General features: G+C 36.4%; 2 protein-coding genes across 4 annotated transcripts in view; one reads left to right on the forward strand and one right to left on the reverse strand.

Annotated features, from left to right (window-relative positions):
* LOC138702846 (cell adhesion molecule DSCAML1) overlaps nt 1-1,465 on the reverse strand; it is a 64,782-nt gene extending 63,317 nt beyond the window's left edge. For both annotated transcript variants that reach the window (XM_069830192.1, XM_069830193.1), the window contains exon 1: nt 1,275-1,465. In XM_069830192.1, coding sequence (XP_069686293.1) covers nt 1,275-1,326 — 52 coding nt within the window. In that variant the 5' untranslated portion in view covers nt 1,327-1,465. The remainder of the gene's footprint in view (nt 1-1,274) is intronic.
* Nucleotides 1,466-2,417: 952 nt separating this feature from the next.
* The window catches only part of LOC138702847 (activating signal cointegrator 1 complex subunit 3-like), a 64,617-nt gene continuing 48,119 nt past the window's right edge, over nt 2,418-18,915 (forward strand). For both annotated transcript variants that reach the window (XM_069830194.1, XM_069830195.1), the window contains exons 1-9: nt 2,418-2,780; nt 3,462-3,571; nt 4,542-4,690; nt 8,330-8,588; nt 10,767-10,900; nt 13,085-13,288; nt 14,785-14,974; nt 17,232-17,344; nt 17,438-17,698. In XM_069830194.1, coding sequence (XP_069686295.1) covers nt 2,644-2,780; nt 3,462-3,571; nt 4,542-4,690; nt 8,330-8,588; nt 10,767-10,900; nt 13,085-13,288; nt 14,785-14,974; nt 17,232-17,344; nt 17,438-17,698 — 1,557 coding nt within the window. In that variant the 5' untranslated portion in view covers nt 2,418-2,643. The remainder of the gene's footprint in view (nt 2,781-3,461; nt 3,572-4,541; nt 4,691-8,329; nt 8,589-10,766; nt 10,901-13,084; nt 13,289-14,784; nt 14,975-17,231; nt 17,345-17,437; nt 17,699-18,915) is intronic.

Below are 18,915 nucleotides of genomic sequence, written 5' to 3' on the forward strand. Positions count from 1 at the left end.
GAAGAGGAAAAGAAATTGGTGGGTCACAGAAGGATGCACTGGAATGAATGGTAAACGAGAGAAGATTCTAACAAAAGATATGGATCATAATGGAGACAGAAGAAGGCAGAAAATAGGAAAGATTGGAGAAAGCTGGGTTTGTAGTGAAAAACATGCCTTTGGGCAGAACACTGAATAAATTTGTTAAAACTCATCTTAATTCCTCTTGAACTGACTTCTTCTCTTGGGTACAAAATCAATGTCTAGGAGCAGGAGAAAGAAGAGAGGAAAAAGAGTTTAGTGGTTTTCTTAGGTAAGATTAGCCTAGTTTAGGTTTGCTTTTAATTGACTTCTTCACTCTTTCTCTGCACAAGAAATTATTTCAGTTAAAAACACGAGCAGATTTCTCCAAAACTGTACGCTGTTTTCATCAGAGAATACTCTAAATGTAAAAGCGATTATATTACAGGATGTACGATTGTGTTATTTCGAAAAGAAAAAAAAAAAGCTCAAACTTATTTTTTTATTCATTGTCTGTTCCTGAACATGTAATCTAGTGTATCGTTAGGATATTCGTAAATATAGCTCGGCAATAAGCAAAAAGATTTTCAAACAAAGAGGTTTTTACTTATAGTATCGACAAAATAAGCCAACTACATCAAATTTATAAAACGCCTGTTGCTTTCCCAGTTGATTAACATACTAACTCAAAATTAATTTGTATTTTCGAATTTCACCAACAAAATATGCATTGGTCTAAACATTAACATTTATATATAAGTAAAACTTGCGTGAACAGTCGACATATTATTTTTAACAGAAAACAATGTTTTATGAGTCTATTTGCACTATTACATTTTTGTCATTAAAATTCATCGAAAACTTCCTGCGTATTTTATCACGTTTTGTGTTAAGAAAATTAAGAATATACCGAGTCTTAAGTTACACTGAACACTTTACTCAATTTTTCCTCTCAAAATTCAAGCTATCGTTTTAAATTACCGGAATATATTCCAACAAAAATACTGTTCAAATTTCAGTTATTAATGACAGTCATTTGTAATAACAAATAACATGTTTTGGGTACTTCTTTCCTATGAAACTAAAAAATTCAATGTTAGCATAAAGATTAAGAACGCAGAGCAGGAAATTAATGGCATACACATTATCTAGATGTACAATCGTAGCGGATGTTATCCCACACAAATCACAAGATACACATTAATAAGCCGTTTGGGATGCTTTTGACAAAACTACAAATATCTTGTTCTATATTTCATTAAATATTATTTTACCTTCCGCAATCACAATCAGCAGGAATATATCAATGATCTTCTTTATAACCATTCTCCCATATCAATAATAAAGATTGAAGAAAATTGCAAAATCCACCATGCTTGTTTATAAAGAATGACACTTCACCAGTGTTTGCTTCATTTCATGATCCTCCCTATTTCGCATCCACCCAGTTTTGTTGGCCACAGTGATGGATTTATCGAGTAGGAACTTTGCTTGTAAGTACTGACATCTCCAGCCCATTTAGTTGAACTATCTAGGGTCGAATTCAAGAATTTTCCCAATTGTTGGGGATATTTTCTGAAATCATGCTGCACAATATCCCTGATCACAATATAATAACGTAATCAGGGACCATATTAAATCAACACAAACGGGAAAATATATTTCAATTGACATCAACTTTAAATGGCGGGCTATGTTGAAAATACAAAATTTGTAATCAATTATATGTCTTTGCATCACATTCAATTTCATAAAAGAAAATTTAAACGCGACTAGTACTGTATTTGTCCCGCTATCACAGTCTAGAAATTTTTTTTAAAATAAAAAAGCCGCCCTAAATAAGGGTTCGAATAGATCGGCCTACTAATCAATTCATAAAGAATAATCATGAAAACCAATTGTGTGACAATTTGAAGGGAAAAAGAAAACATTAAGATAAATGATATGAAAACCTATAAACGTCTTTGATGAAAACATAGGAAATCACGAAGCTTTAGTTGGTGAGGGTACTAGAAACAATAGACTGTGCAGTTATTATGTTGCATTGTCTGTGATGTGGCGATAGTAGGGTTCCTAGTGGTCAGCAACTATCTATGGATGCATATTTACTGTATATACTAGACTGAGCCGCTATCCTCAAACACCTGAAGGAGTGCCAACATTCTTCTTGCGTTTTTTTGCGCTACCAACCTTAACTTATCTGCCTCCACTGTGACGAAAGTTGTTACTTATGCATATACTGTATATATAACACAATATGGTGTATATATGTGATCAAGGATATTAGCAATGATCAACTTTTATAATTTCTCCGCCAGATGAACGGTAAAAACCCCCAGATTTAATGATGAACTACTGACGTTGGTACTACTGCAGATGTGGTAGTTGAAACATCTGACTGACGGAATTCGCCGGAATCTTGTCGCACGATAGCATTAATGGCGGCAATTTTCATAATCCTTTATAATTGTTGATGTTAATATAATATAAGCTATGTTTGTACCTTGAGTGTCGATAGTGAACGTTGCCATTTATCCAGTGAATAATTATACGTTATTCCGGGGTACCGACTTTTGTAATGGGAAATTGTGTGTTTTCAACTTGCTTGCGATATTTACATAGTCCATATAAGAAGCTAACATAATGTTACATTTAGAGCAAAGATTACGGCTAACGAGCTATCTAAGATATCATTGTGAAGAAATTGCTGTGCCTTTTGCAAAAGAAATTGAATTTGCTATACGGAGGCGCCTGGAAACTAAAGCTAATCACCTGAGAAGGTTTGTTAAGTTTATTTAGTCATAATCAATTTGTCATGTTTTGTGTTTTATATCAAATTCAACCAGAATCCTTTCTGTACTCAACTCTTAAGGAAATGACAGTATAGCTGCGATATTTTCCTTTTTTACTGTGTGGTACACATAGCCTATCATGAACGACGGTGAGGGTAAAACGCAACATATGTTGCTGCTACCAGTTGTTCTAACTCATCTTGGAGACATTTTAGAAATGATTAAAAAGTACCTATTACACTTCAAAGTTTATAAACTGAGAGACTAATATCGCTTGATAAAAATAATCAAAGTTTAATTTAGGCCTATGCAAACAGAAGTAGAATATCTACCGGTACCCTTACTAATATATGAGGCGTTCAGAAGTCAACATGACTAACTCCTTTTCCAAAGATTTTGAGATATTCAAGGTTAAAGTTGAATACACACATTTGATTCTGTGTTGTAGTCAAGAATAATATTGCATTCTGTGGGCCTTTTACTGAACTATGGAGTTAATCACTTTGACCACTGAAAATAAGGTCAATTTAATACATTGCCAACTTAGAAACTCTGAAATAACCAAAAGTGGAGCTAATCATGTTGACTTCTGAACGCCTCATATATACTGTATATATTAATTTCAATATAATCCATTCGCTGAACTTGTATTCTTTTATTATTTTTCAGAGGACAATCTTGGAAAAAACTGCAAGCTTTGCTGGAAGCCGAAGCAATATCGATAGTGACTTTAAAACAACTAATCAAGAAACTCTCCGTTGTATCTCAGGAACTGTCAGGTATATTATAAATAATAACTGTAACGTCAGGTTGATCGTTGGATAGGGAGTCCAAAATTTTATCAGAACTGTTATTCTGTTGGAACATTTTGTATTCTTTTGGTCTATACGGAGTGGCAATATACAAAACATAGCGCTTTGGTTCTTGCATCCGCATGATGTCATTCTTTCACACCCAACAACTGATAACAACAGGCCTAACAGAGAGGTAGGCCATTTTACACTTGAAGATTGCCCTGAAATACACTAGCATAGGGTAAACTTACTAGTAGTTGAGCGCATGGGATAGTTTTAATGAAAAATAAGCTTTATCGCAACACTACAAAATATTTACTTAGTTATAGGCTATATAATCTTTAACATCTCTTTATTTCTTTTGATAACAGTGTAACGGAAAATTAAGCTATTACAGAAAGTAGGGAATTTAGGAAAGAAAGCGTAAGCGGGGTGGGGGGGGGGTGCGCGCGCGTTTTTTTTTTTTTTTTTTTTTTTTTGCTTTCACACAAATTAAAAAGTACAGTGAAATGTCATTATTTTGGATTTTGAAAAACTATATAAATACATTTTTTTACTGTAAAAATATTTTTTTTTTCATATAGTAGAAGAGCAGAGAGTGTTAGTTGGGAGGCCCCAGGGAATAAGACCTTTGGGGACGCCGAAACGTAGATGGGAGGATAATATTAAAATGGATTTGAGGGAGGTGGGATATGATGAATCTTGCTCAGGATAAGGACCGATGGCGGGCTTATGTGAGGGCGGCAATGAAGCTCTGGGTTCCTTAAAAACCATAAGTAAGTAAGTAAGAAGAGCAGTGTTTTACACCTACTAATTTTCATGATTGTATAAATTAGAGTAATGGAGCAAAAAAATGTTGAATATTTTTCAAAATTTTACTGCTGTAAACTGTATCTAACCCCTTAAGTGATGTGTATTAAAAGTTACTCAGTTTGTTATGCTTATGTTCGTGTAGGAAGGACAGGCATCCCAGTAGATGAAACTATGGCACTGCTGCTACGACTCTTCATCCAAGAACCTGTCACTTCCAATCTGCTGAGACAGGTCTTGAGACATGTGTTCGGATATGTTCCCTCATCCTCAGTTTTGTACAGAATCTACCAGGTGAGGACTGGCCTCTCCAGCTGTTTATATTTGTCATTGCGTTTGATGCATGACGCGAAAATTCTCTTCAAGGGGAACAAGTTTCTGTTATGGACATTTACCCATGAGTACAAAGCTGACGCAGTTTTTACATTCCCAACTATGATTTCCAGCAGTATTATCAAGACCCACATCTACACACTTCGAATGAAAACAGAAATTAGAATTCTTACAAATTAATCCTTGTGATACAAGCCTTTTACAACCACCATACTTTACAGATAGAACATCCATAGAATATATTTTATTTACATTTTCAAATTCAATTTCACTTCGACTGCCTCCATGGTCTGTTGGTCAGCATGCTGGCTTCCAGATCAGGAGGTCCCGGGTTCGATTCCCGGGCTCGGCTCTCGGTGAATTTTTCTTGAAGAAGAGGCATTCCCTGGGTGTCTAGAGTCGAGTCTGGAAATTTGTATGAATGTCAGTGTGCCGGGTTAATATTAATTAACCAATCATCACAAATATAAAAATACATCAGGACTGTCACTGGACGGTAACCTGAACACACGTTTCAGCGTCACATTGTTGACAGGTAACTCAATCTGTTAGCACAACCATAAAGCATCTAATAGATGCAATAGAGTTACCAACAATGGAAAAAAAAAAAAAAAAATTCACTTGGTTTCTCACCATTGCACTTACATTACTTTAGGCCAGCACTGAATGTTGATAAAGCTAATGTAATCAAATTTAATACCCATAATAGTGCTCAGTTTTCCTACAGTGTTAGATTAAATGGAATTGATCTCAAAGACCCGGTTGCAGAAAAGCTGATCAGATATGATCAACTGTCATGGAGGCTTCGATTCCCAGTGAGGTCAGAAATTTTCGTGTAAAATTTCTACGTCAGGACTAGAAGAGATGGTGGTGCACAACTTCTAATCACTAGATTGTGCACCAATATGCCTGGGTTAAATCCCAAATTCTCCGCAGTGCATATGGAGAGAAGGCATATGTCAGTGTTAATCCAGGTGCTATGGGACAGGAGTAGGCTACGTGCTGGCACCAGGTTTCCCCTTCTCCCTTCCTCATCTTCACCATCATCCTCACCCATTCCCTACACTACACTTACACATACACTCACCCTAATACATGACATAACTCTTCACAGATATACATGCGTAGTGTGGCCCGGCAAAGTGGTGTGCAAATTGAAAATGAGTCACAGTCCTGCCATCTGTCTGCAATATGCGGAACCCAAATCACGCAAGTGAAATGGGTAGGGATTGGTTACACACAGTTAACTTGCAAACATGTTTTCTCGGCCAGGATGTCATGTTTTTTCGTGGTTCTTGACACCATAATATTTTCGAATCGGCTGCAAAAGGGTATCTGTCAGATACAGGGGGGAGAGCTATTAATCCTTCCCATTAAAGACTTTAAGGAACCAACCTGGACAAATACCCAATGTCCCATCCCTACCTTCCCGTGGTGCAGCTGTTAGTAAGCATAATTTTACGAGCTGAACTAAAGGGAGGGGCTACTCATCCATTAGCACTGGTCAGCTTGATGAGTTAATGACTGAATTTGGTATAATTTTCCTCTATTCAATACCTAATTCCCTCTTTACCCTTTCCTATCCAGTCCTCTGACTGAACTCTTACTTTCTTCGACCCCGACGGCATTAGAGCATTCGAGGCCTAGGGGTTCATTTCACTTTCCTTCCTCCTCTTTCTACTTTTCTGTTCCTAGTGCTGACCTGCTATGGCACTAAAATCGTCCTCCAGTGGCTTAAGGAGAGAAAGCTGGTGATCAACAAGATCTCCCAGCTAGGTCCAATGGACCCGTCGACCAACGGCAGGTGTGGTCCTCCAGACATTCTGGGGGTTGTGTGTGAATGAAGTAGCCACCAAAACGTTAAAATATGGTGTTCACTTAAATCGGCTACAACTTGCCATTTTACCTCAAAATCTGTGCTTCAGTGGCTGGCCGTGATAATGTCTTTGAAAAAATATTGGAGTGCAAGAGGTCAAATGACTTTATTGTCAAACGCCTGACATTAGAAAACAACAACAACATACAGTAGCGTGCAAATTAATCTGAACACGACATATTTTTACATTTTCTGTCATTGTTGGCCTCACAGCTGCTCATACCCCTTTAACTGACATCTGTAATACGTGTAATTCCATTGTTGAAGGTCTGTCATTATTTTTTTATAATATGTGACATTTTGCCTGTCGTTTTGTACTTATAAGCATTTCAGTTGTGTTGAAGACTTAATACTGCAATCCTGTGTACAAATGGATACAACTCCACGAAAACAGTCTAAAATTATAACATTAGCAGAGCATTCTTCTATGACACAGAAGCAAATTGCTGCAGAATGTCACATCGGTTTGGCTATTGTTAATTCGATAATAAAACGATACAGGGAGACTGGATCCATCACACCCCAGAAAAAAGGAAACTGTGGCAGGAAAAGGAAGACTTCACCTGCAGATGATCGTTTAATTGTCAGGAAAAGTAAATTAAATCCTAGACTAACTGCTGTCGACTTAACCCGCGAGTTAATGGCTACCACTGGGTCACAACAGTGCGGATTAGGCTTTTGGAAGCTGGACGAAGGGCTCGTAAGCCTATTAAGAAGCAACTGCTAACCCCTGTTATGTGCAAAAAACGCTTAAAGTGGGCAAAATTACATCAACACTGGACAGTGAATGACTGGAAGAATGTACTTTTTTCCGATGAGTCTCATTTCGAGGTCTACGGCCACTGTGTTTCTTACGTATGGAAAGGATCCGAAAAAGTAACAGCAGCTCATCTCCAACAAGCACCCAAATACCCCCCTAAAGTAATGTTTTGGGGTTGTTTTACACATGAAGGGCCTGGAGCATTAATACCTATCAAGGGAATGATGAATTCTGACAAATATATTCACTTATTGGAAACCAGAATCGTATCCCAGCTGCAAAAATCATTTCCGGATGGCAGAGGTGTGTTCCAACAAGACCTGGCACCATGCCATACGTCTCGAAAAACTACAGAATTCTTCAACTAGAAGAATATTCAGGTACTCCCCTGGCCAGGCAACTCACCCGACATCAACCCCATTGAGAAATTGTGGTCAATTTGCAAAAGAAGAATGCAAAAAATGGATTGTTCTACAAAGGAGAAGATGATTTCTGCCCTCATTGGTGTATGGTTTCGCGATGAAGAAATGAAGAATATTTGTGGGAAATTAGTAGAATCCATGCCAAATCGTCTCAGAGCTGTTATTAGGAACAAGGGAGGCCACATAGATTACTGAGGTATGTCTTAGATCCTTTTTTTATCCCGTTTGAGTGTTTTTGCATAAGTAATTACGTTGTTCGGATTAATTTGCACGCTACTGTATTTTCGAATCCTATTTGTGAATTTCTTCAAAGAATTGGCAAGTCTTTGATCAATTAGTACATGTTCTTATTTTTTTTTTTCAAGACAAAGACTTTTGAAGTGTTGTAAGTGATCTGACAATAAAATTTGTAAAGTATTGGCTAATCTTGAGAAACGTTGAATTTGAAGGAAATTTGATTGTGTACAAGCAACTTTACTGGATGCTTTACTCCATTTCAGTAGCAATTCCCAATATTTTCTGATTCTAGTTATGTGTTACAGATTGTTTGCGACATCGCTACTGTCCTTCCAGCTTATACATTAGACGTACTTAAAGAGAAGCAGAAACAGGGCAGAAGACAAGACTTGTTTGGGTTAGACATCACATTTGTTCCATTGGAACAGAGTGAAGTTTCGGTACCAGAGGTTGCACTCTTGAATGACATTGTGATGCCAGATGTGGAAATTGAAGATCTCTTTGCAGAACAAATGGAAGATTGTGCAGCTATGGAACTGGACGACTCTGAAGAACCAGAGGAAAGTAAGATATGCAGACAATGGTGGAAGAGGGATGGGAATAATTTTGCACTGATATGTCTCTCTCATAGAATTAGTCATTTTTATTCTGTAATGCATTTTATTTCAGTGTTACAGCCTGCCACATGCTTTATCACTTCACATACTGCATTTTCGTACTTTTGTTGAAGTTCAAACAAATGGAATACTTTGTCCTCTTGTTGAACTATTTTTCTGCAAATTTTAGTGGTCAGTTTAATTTGTAAAACCTGGGTTCAGTTTTGAATGAGAGCATCGAGCACTTGTTTCTATAGTATACAGGGTGATTCATGAGGATTTGCCGTCCTTTACGGAGCTTAATTCCGAAGACATTCTGAGCAAAAAATGTCATATAAACATGGATCCTATTCTCAATGGAACGCATTGCTGTGAACACGTGATCTTGGTCAGCGTGCAGTCAGCAGCCACGCAAGCGCTACGGAAATCAAAGATAGCCGTATGCAGTTACGTAGAGCGACGAGTGCCGTTCACAAGCGTGTGGCCAAGTGGACGGCGACATTTTTTAAAATGTGTTGTAAATTCTCCAAGACTGTAAATTAGGATGCAAAATTGAACTGCAAATAATTAAGTCGGTGGAAGTGGTGTGATTTGTATTAACGGTTGTGATAAGTGCTAAGAATAATGTAATTTTCTAGTTAAAAATAGGAAAGATGTCTGTACAAAGCAACTAAGGAGTTCACAGCACATTTTTAGCTTCATAATACTTGCCAAGTAAAGAAATGATACTTCTGAATGGTTTATTCTCTATCGGTCTTACTAATAAAAACTCTGTATACAGACGTTTAACTGTCTTATACTTAGACAATGAGTAGCTCATTTATACGTCGTGTGTAAATTCCTTACAAATAATCACTACATACGTCGCGTATAACAGTACAACTGTTACACAGCTACGTCATAGTTTCGTCATTACTTCGTTACGAAAGATAATAGAATATCTGAGGTTCTCTATTGCATCCGGTAGAGCGCTCTAGTGTGGCGTGTTAAGTATCGATAGTACAACTGGCTCTAATCGATTACCATACTATATTTTTGTCAAAGAGTACAAGCTACAGTAATATTATTCTAATTATTCTGTGCTCTTTGGTTTGTTCTTCTTTGGTTACTAGGCAACCATCATCATAAAATGACAGTCGATATGAACAGCTGTTAGAGGGGCGGCCATTTTTTTCTCTGTATACAACGCTTAAACAAGGGGTTTCGTGTATATAACTACTGCAAAGCAATTCCCATCGTATAGTTACAGGCTGTTTATACGTCCATAGCTTCTGCATGGTTTCTTAGTAAAGTTTTCTGTCTCAAGTATGCATAAGTCTAGTATAAAAGCTATACACGGTTTATCAATAAGACTGTATTTGTATTATTATTTTACCTTCAAACTAAAGAAAAAAACGTATTTAACAAACAGCTTTAAATTAGTGTAATTCTGAAAATGTTGAGAATAGGAACTATGTTTATATGACTTTTTTGCTCAAAATGTCTTCAAAAATAAATTCCTTAAAGGACAGTAAATCCTCGTGAATACCCTGTATATGCATGAAGTTGTCATCATGAAGTGAGTTTAATTCTCAAGCCATAGCTAAACGATGTAGCCATGTCTTTGACGGATATTGTTATTTTGTTTTGTAATCTTCAGCTTCACGGGAGGGGGTGGGGGAAATTGAGCATTATTGCCAACTTCATTTCGAATAAGCTGTGGACCCGTATTTTTTACTTGTATATTTCGGAAAAAAAAAAGTGTGCTGGTTTATTCACCAGTAATATTTTTCTGGATTTTAAGATAAGAAAGTATAAGTATGTATTATATTTGATGGCATATTATATTCGAGTAAATGCGATAATTTTTTTGTTCAGGTGTAAGTGAATTTTCATAAATGAAGAATTCTAAAAAGTCTTGAAAGCTGCTGCTGTTTAATTCTGATTAATTCTATTGCTGCTGAGGAATTACTGAGAATAACTGATTTGCTGAATGAATAAGTTTGTATAAGATTGAAACTAAGTTCCAGTGACTTAAAGTGTATAGTCTGTTTGCAAATAAATTGTTGCAGACTGAAGCTTTGTAAGGACAGTATAGAATGTTCATGATACACTGGTGGTTGATCTCTGTTATGTGTATTTGATTCAATTTCTTTTGTATTAATAGGTTACAAGTTCCCAGGATATAAGTTGCACTGGAGACATTTGGATGACTCCTTATATGAAGAGATGAAAATATGTTCTTCCCCGTGTGTGCCTAAAACTCGCCATTCTCTTATTCCTGTGTCAGAACTGGATAAGGTGAGCAATTAAAACTTTCATTTCTGGGACACTGCTTTGTGTATATGTGAGAGTCATTATAATAGAAAGAAGAATTTTGCATAGAAATTAAGTACAGTAAAAAAAAAGTATTACATCTTTACTTTATACCTTACTTTGTTTTTCTGTGTAGTTACCATAGAAACTAAAGTACTTATCACAGCACGCCACAATTTTATTTTCACGTTTTAGAGAGGGCCACATGACTAAAACTTAGTAATTGCTTTTACTACACCGTGTCCGAAATGAAACCTACTGATAAAGATACTAAATAATTTATTCCTTAATTATGACACACAAAAACAAATTAGGAGAAAATATCAATCAACTCAACAAGTTCATGTCACCATCAGTAAATCTCAACATGTTCCCCTCTAGTAGGACGACACACATCTAACCTGTATTCAATCTCTATGCACGGATTGTGTAAATCTGCGTAGTTACAGATCTTACCGTGTCGATAATCCTTTGACATAACACTTGGAGTTTACCCACTCTGGTGTTGTAGACACGGTCTTTCACGAATCCCCAAAGAAAAAAGTCCAATGGTGTAAGATCAGGAAATCGTGGGGGCCATGCAATAGGACAACCACGACCAATCCTGGGAAATGATTGTGTAAAGTTTTAATGACTGATCCCCAATAATGAGGGGGGAGCTCCGTCTCGCTGGAAGGTGAACCTCTGGAATCTGGGGTAGCGCAAAATTTTGAAGCATATCGAGATATACCGCACCATTCACTGTGTTCTCTATGAAGAAAAAAGGTCCGATCACTTCTGAACTGGTTAATTCACACTAAATATTTAACTTCAGAGAGTTATGTTCAAGTTAAAAAATAACACGAGGATTCTCAGAACCCCAGATCCTGCAATTGTGGCGATTAACATCGCCACACATGTGAAACGTTGCCGTCACCATGTCGCTGAGAGTCTCCATTTCCTAGCAAATGTTTGTGCCACTGAACAACGGTGTGCCTATCAGGAGCTGCACGGCCGTATTTTTCACGAAATCTCCGCTGAACTGTAACCGGAAACTTAAACTCTGCTAACCAATAACAGCACTGCACTTTTTCTTGCGGTGTGAATGGAGCCATTTTGGAAAACAATCTGTGTATACACAACAATAGGAATAACAGGTTCGCCAATTTCACGACATAAAAACTTGTCGACTTTCTCTACATTTTAGTGCAAGCTGGCCGTATGTAACTTTTATGGATGTCTAGTTAGTTCGTTGTTTATCGGTAGGTCTCATTTCGGACATGGTGTATAATTTTTTTAGTAAATGAGTCTCTTTTTTGAATAAAGTTAAAGTTAATTCTAGCAAAGACTAAATTGCAACAAGTGACTTAAAATTTTTACAGCATTTACTTAAAGTAGAGTGAATAAAAATAATGTTCTGCTCCGATCTTCTAGTACATAATTGCTTGAATATTTCCAAGTTTGCTCCTATCCATGCTGGAATTTCATTTTTACAATACTATATTTGCTAAAAATGGCTGCTTTTATGCAAGTAAGAGTTTGCAAGAATTAGAGATAGAGTTATCACTCAATATAGTGATTATTATGAATTATTCAGGTTTACAGAATAACATGTTGAATGTCTAGATGAATATTTTCGTGGATAGTCTGATGAAACCAGAGGGGGAGCATTAACTCAAAACAAAGGATGGATCCTTTATTTTGCGAGTGATCCAGGGTATTTGGAAGTTACAACTTTCTAATATTAAGGAAGATTTTCTCAAAAACTATTTGAGATAAAGTAATGAAATTTTACACACCTCTTTATTATTAAATAATACAAATTTTCCTATTGGCAGATTGTTTTTGTGTTTCAATTTAAAGTACTTTACTTAGATAAAGTAGTAATATTGTATATATTTTTTTGAATCAGGGTGCATTCTAGCACAAGGGTACTTTGTTACCTACAAAACAAGTACAGTAAGCGCAAAATGTTCGTAACACTATTTATGGTAAGACTGTGTAACGTATTTTATCACTATGTGTTCCTCACTTTTTGGATAACCCTTGAAACATGAATGGCAGTAAAATAACTAAATGTGAACCTGTTTGATTAAATGTCCCTTCAGCAACATTTCAAATTTTGGCAAAGTAGTTGTTCAGCAGTTTTTGTTCAAACGTGTATGTTGCTTAATTTACGTTTGTTTGCAGGTTGGGCAGAGGCTTTTTCAAGAAAGACTGTATCTTAATGAGATAGCTTCTGCTGCATATGACTCGTTATTTTCGTCCAGTGAAAACATTGCAATTACTCTGCCTCTTGGATACGATAAGACAACTATAGTTTTATTGGCTATCCTGAGCATTCTTTCAACATCATCCGTTTCTCACACTAGTGATGATGGACAGTTTTTCAAGGTAGTACATGTACAGTTGTATCTATTCATGTCGTCGTTGATTTTGTGAGACCTCTTATGTGACAGTACACAACATAATTCTGAAAGAAATACAAAAATGCAATTCCCCAGTGAAAACATTTCATGCTATGAGTAACCAATTCAATTCGTAATTAAGGGTATATGTACGTGAATGACCACAAATATTATCAGAAAATGCAAGCTCTAAATTTCTAAAATTTTATAAGGAAATGAACTCACAATTGGACAAAAATTACAAGGTATCACAAAAAGACTTATTAGAACTTAAATACTTATTTACTTACTGGCTTTTAAGGAACCCGGAGGTTCATTGCCGCTCTCACATAAGCCCGCCGTAGGTCCCTATCCGAGCAAGATTAATCCAATCTCTATCATCATATCCCACCTCCCTCAAATCCATTTTAATATTATCCTCCCATCTACGTCTCGGCCTCACCCAAAGGTCTTTTTCCCTCCGGCCTCCCAACTAACACTATATGCATTTCTTGATTCGCCCATATTAGAACTTAAATATTTTTTAGAATTCACTTTTTACTTTAAATTAGATTTTCCAAAATTTGAAAATTATCACACATATTATTTCATAACTCCACAACCATTAGAGATAGAATTCTGAAATTTTGTACACTGATTTAGCATGCATTTATGCAAAAGGTAGACTATAATAATGCCCATTTCTTTGAAAATAGAAACATTAGGTCACAAAACATTATGTCAATTTTAATATATTTTATATAGGACAAATAAAAAATTAATTGTATTAAAATAAACAACTCTACATGTCTGAGAGTAGTCTTCTTTTCAGAAATAAGTGTTTGTTACATACAGGAAAAATATTAAAGATGTCATAGAGACCATAACAATGTTATGGTTATCAAATGATGTAACTGGAGAATTTTTTTGTTTTGTTGTTGTTTTTTTTTCATACTTTGATAAAACTGGTTTGAAAAATATTATTGTACCCTCTTTTGTACTTTTGTCAGATATTTAAGTTCTAATAAGTCTTGTTGTGGTACCTTGTAATTTTTGTCCAATTGTCAGTTCATTTTCTTATACAATGTTAGAAATTTAGAGCCTGCATTTTCTGATAATATTTGTGGTTGTTCACATACATATACCTTAAGTAAGACATATAATATATCGTTGTTGATTTTATGGAATCTCCTATGTGACAGTACAAAAAATAATTTTTCAGGAGAAAGAAAGGATTAATTAAAAATCAATAGGCCTACACTGATCCTCAGTGATGTCATTTATGTTCATCGTGTTCACCAACATTTTCTATCGTATTTTTTCATATTCTTATTTGGCCCATTCATTTTTAATTAATTTCTTCTTCCTCCTGGATTCTTCTTATTTCATGTCCAGTGTTTGCCACGAGTTCCTCTAATGTGTGGGTTCGTGCGAAACACTTTTTTTTCTCCATTGTGAAACTGTGTGGAAACAATTTTTCGCCTATTGTGTGTTTTATTTTAGGTTCTTTATCTTATGGGAACTCCTGAAGCAGCTGAAAATGCAACATTTCTTCTCGACAATAACTTGACATCACTTGGTATTAAGGTCGCACACTTCACTGCAGAGACACATTTCAACAAGACTGACCTGAAGAGTGCTCAGATTGTAGTGACCACAGTCAGCGTGTGGAGTAGGCTGACTTGTACAGTAGGTACGTGCATGTAACATATTTCTGCTTGGTTGGTTTCCTATTCCTCCACTTAAGGCCATCAAAGACCTTGCTGAAATGCTATGAGTCTGGTAGCACTGAATTTCATTTCTGAGGTTGTGACACCTGTAATTATTAGCAGAATTATTAGCCACGGCCCTATTGTATAATTTTACTAATATTATTATAATAAATTTACAAATTACTAATACTTTCTGTTGCTTAATACCCATCAGTTTACTAATATTATTAGTGATTTTCGCTATAAATATTTTCGTCAGAGAACCATAGGCATATCACGGTCAATGTTGCCAACTTTTTTATACTAAAAATTCTTAAGATATCTCTTATTTTCTCCTTAGATTCCAATAAAAAATCCCTGATTTCAAAATATAATTTCAGCTTAAGTTTGAATAGTAATCTTTATGAACAGTAACACAAATAATCCAGTTAAATGGTCAATATAAGTAGTTAATAGACTGTTTTTGCACTCATTAGCCTTCATAAAATACTACCAACAAAGGGGATTTAGCGAGTTTTTATTTAATGAGTATTCCTAACCTCCCTTTCCTCACTATAAATTTTTAGATTGATGAAACATTAATATTTCCTCATGCAAATGAAATTTTTCATATAGAAGTTTATTTGCTTCAGTTTTAAAGATAAGTGTGATTTAATTGGGAATAGATTCTCAGTAGGCCTACATATGCACACAAATCTACCCTTTTCTTACTTATTATTAAATACAGGATGGGTTAAAAGTCACTTTCACAAACACTTCTTGACATTTAATTACATTTGACTACACAATTCACAATGTTTAGACACTGATTTACAGATGGCAGAACATAACTCATGATTTTCACGGATGACTGTTCGTTTATCTGTTGCAACTAATGCAGATCCTGCGGTTTCTGAGCAAAACCATCATTTTTCAGGATACCCCACAGCAAAAATCACATGGTGTCAGGTCGCATGATCTGGATGGCCATTCATGGAATTGGTAGTTCAAGAAGTCCCTCACTCCTACACCAAAATGAGGTGATCTCCATTCTGTTACCATATTAACTACATTTCCGCAAAACGAGGGCTGTTTTTATGTTCAGAAATAATCACCTCTTCTAACAGTTGACTCACGAACATGGTTGTCAATCCACCACTTATTTTTATTTTTATTTTAGTAGGTTATTTTACGACGCTTTATCAACATCTAGGTTATTTAGCGTCTGAATGAGATGAAGGTGATAATGCCGGTGAAATGAGTCCGGGGTCCAGCACCGAAAGTTACCCAACATTTGCTCGTATTGGGTTGAGGGAAAACCCTGGAAAAAACCTCAACCAGGTAACTTGCCCCAACCGGGAATCGAACCCGTGCCACCTGGTTTCACGGCCAGATGCACTAGCCGTTACTCCACAGGTGTGGACTCCACCACTTATTACACCAGCTATTTGTTTATTCAAGTTATGAATCTGTATGTGTGTACAAGTCTGAAACCTAAGAACAAATATTGAGGAAAGCGACTTGTGACCTACCTTGTATAAAGTAAATCACAAAATCATTTCACTTCACCGCTTTGCCTTAATGTCTGAGTAGTAATGAACTCAACTCAACCAATACAGTTTCCCGTAAGAAAGTTCAGTAGAGTTCAACTGCCTTATCCAATCGCCTTCCTACAAGAAAAAGCTGTGAGTAAAGAAACATGAGAACCATCACATAATCTCTAGTGACACTTTCTGCTCTTATAACAATAAGGAATATGATAAAAATGGAAAGTCACATTTTTATTCTTGTCAGGAAATATAATTCTAAGAAAATATTTAATTCAAATTTTAAATATATAAAATTGAAAATAGAAGATCATATGAAAAAAAAAATTTAAAGGGGAAAATCAAGAAATCCCTAGAAACAATGAATTTAGGATAATTTATCCCTATATCTCCAGTTGGCACTCAAATTTCCTAGAACTGGAAATAGATCCCTAGGGTTGGCAATGCTGATCACGGCCTCTTGGACTATAACTGTCATACTGGGGCCCTCTGGAATCTTTTAAGGTGTGAAAGAGAGAGTGGTGTGCGGAAAGCAACGGGAAGCTACCACATTTATCTTTCCCAAGGATCATATGTAGAGACTAAGAGTAAAGTGGAAAATAGGGAAGATTGGAGAATGCTGCATTTGCAATGAAAGACTTGCCCTTGGGCAGAAAATTATGAATGAGTGAATGAACATAATGGGTCCAATTGCTCATCTTTTCTATTTTAGGTAGTGATCAGATTCTGGAAAACTTGAGACTGCTTGTTATTGATGAAATGAGCTGGTTGCAAGAGAGTATTGGTCCAGCACTGGAAACGATAGTGACGAGGTGTACAAGGCAGGTGAGTTTCTGATTTGATTTAAATACATATGGATTCCCAGAAATTACTGTATAATATGCAACGCAACTGATGTTGCAACGTCTTTGATTCCAGGTTAAGAATGGCAGGCATGTGCGTATTGTGGGGTTTGTCATGTCCCTGCTGTCCCTGGACTGTGGTCCAACCTTCCTGGACATGGCTTCGTTCCTAGGTGCAGAAGCAGGCAACATGCTGGTGTTGTCTCCACTCAATGCCATGCTGTTACCACAGGTCTTTGTCATGAGAGCGAAAAATAGAGACATTGAAGATCGCAAAATGACTGTTAATGAATATTGTTGCAGAATTATTTACTCGTCTGTCCACTACTGCAAGAAGGTGAGTGACATGTGGCGAAATAATGTACTTCTACTTACAGAGAAACTATATTACCCATCCTATTTTATGGTGAATAAAAATCTTAAATTTTGGTATAAAAACTTTGTCAATTCCTGTGTTATTTCGCATGTTAAAATGTAACTTTTTGACTTCATTCGTATAAAATACATTTCTGAATATTCCTACAAAGACAACTGGGTGTTCAGTTCAAAGTGTGTCATGGCTCGCTGTATGCCGTCATGTGGCTAGTCGATGAGCCTAGAGAATTCAATCTTCCTACACTTCCACAGAGGTGTAGTACCTATCTGCCAGAGAAGTTGCCTAGCAAGTACGGCGTTCATTCTGAAGAGTACTTACCGATACGTACGGTGACGCCGGTAGTGGCAGGAGTGTGAACTGTTTCGAAACATGCACTGAGGTGAGTTTTTTTTCTTACTGTCGAGATATGGGGAGAGGGTTAAGACGATAACTTACGTATTTGTTGACATTAATTTCGACGGTTAACATGGACACGGAGCATTTGATTTGTGTTCTGGAATGTTGCCGTACGCAACCGATGATAACAAATACCCTGCGTACGACTTGGCCGCGCAAAACACAGTTCAAAAGAGGTTATGGTAGCACACAGACCGTACAGACCGCCATCTGTTGCTACGACGTTCAAGTTATACCGTACATGTTCTCAAGTTCAGATTGAACGCCTTGATTAATAGGCAACTCCTCTGACTTAAAAGCTGAAACTTGCTTCAAATCGCTGACTCATCAACAGTGATGTCATGACACAATTTGAAATGAACACCCAGTAGATGTCTACAGTATATTATCAGGGAAATGTTAACTTTCTTTGTACATTTTAACAGTACTTCATACCTGTCATGTAGAAAAAGTCTAATAATATACTTTGTTTATTGATTTCGTTAAAGCTTTTGATAAAGTTAACAGGCAACAACTCCTCGAAATATTGGTCGGTGATAATGTACCTAATCAGTTCATTACTGAAATATGTAATAGAGGGTGGAAGGTAAGGTAGTACATTAATTGACAGGAGCCATACAACTCATTATTTAGAGTAAGTTTTGTCAAATAAAAAAAATTGTAGGACCTACGGATAGTGAGATAATTACAAGTGTTTCGAAAGCACTGACGGCAATTGCAAGATGTCTCAACGCCGCATAAATAGTACCTCACACCCAAAGCGGTCCGGGACTTGAAGGGGG

The sequence above is a fragment of the Periplaneta americana genome, chromosome 7 (assembly GCF_040183065.1).
Source record: "Periplaneta americana isolate PAMFEO1 chromosome 7, P.americana_PAMFEO1_priV1, whole genome shotgun sequence".
Taxonomy (NCBI): Eukaryota; Metazoa; Arthropoda; class Insecta; order Blattodea; family Blattidae; genus Periplaneta; species Periplaneta americana.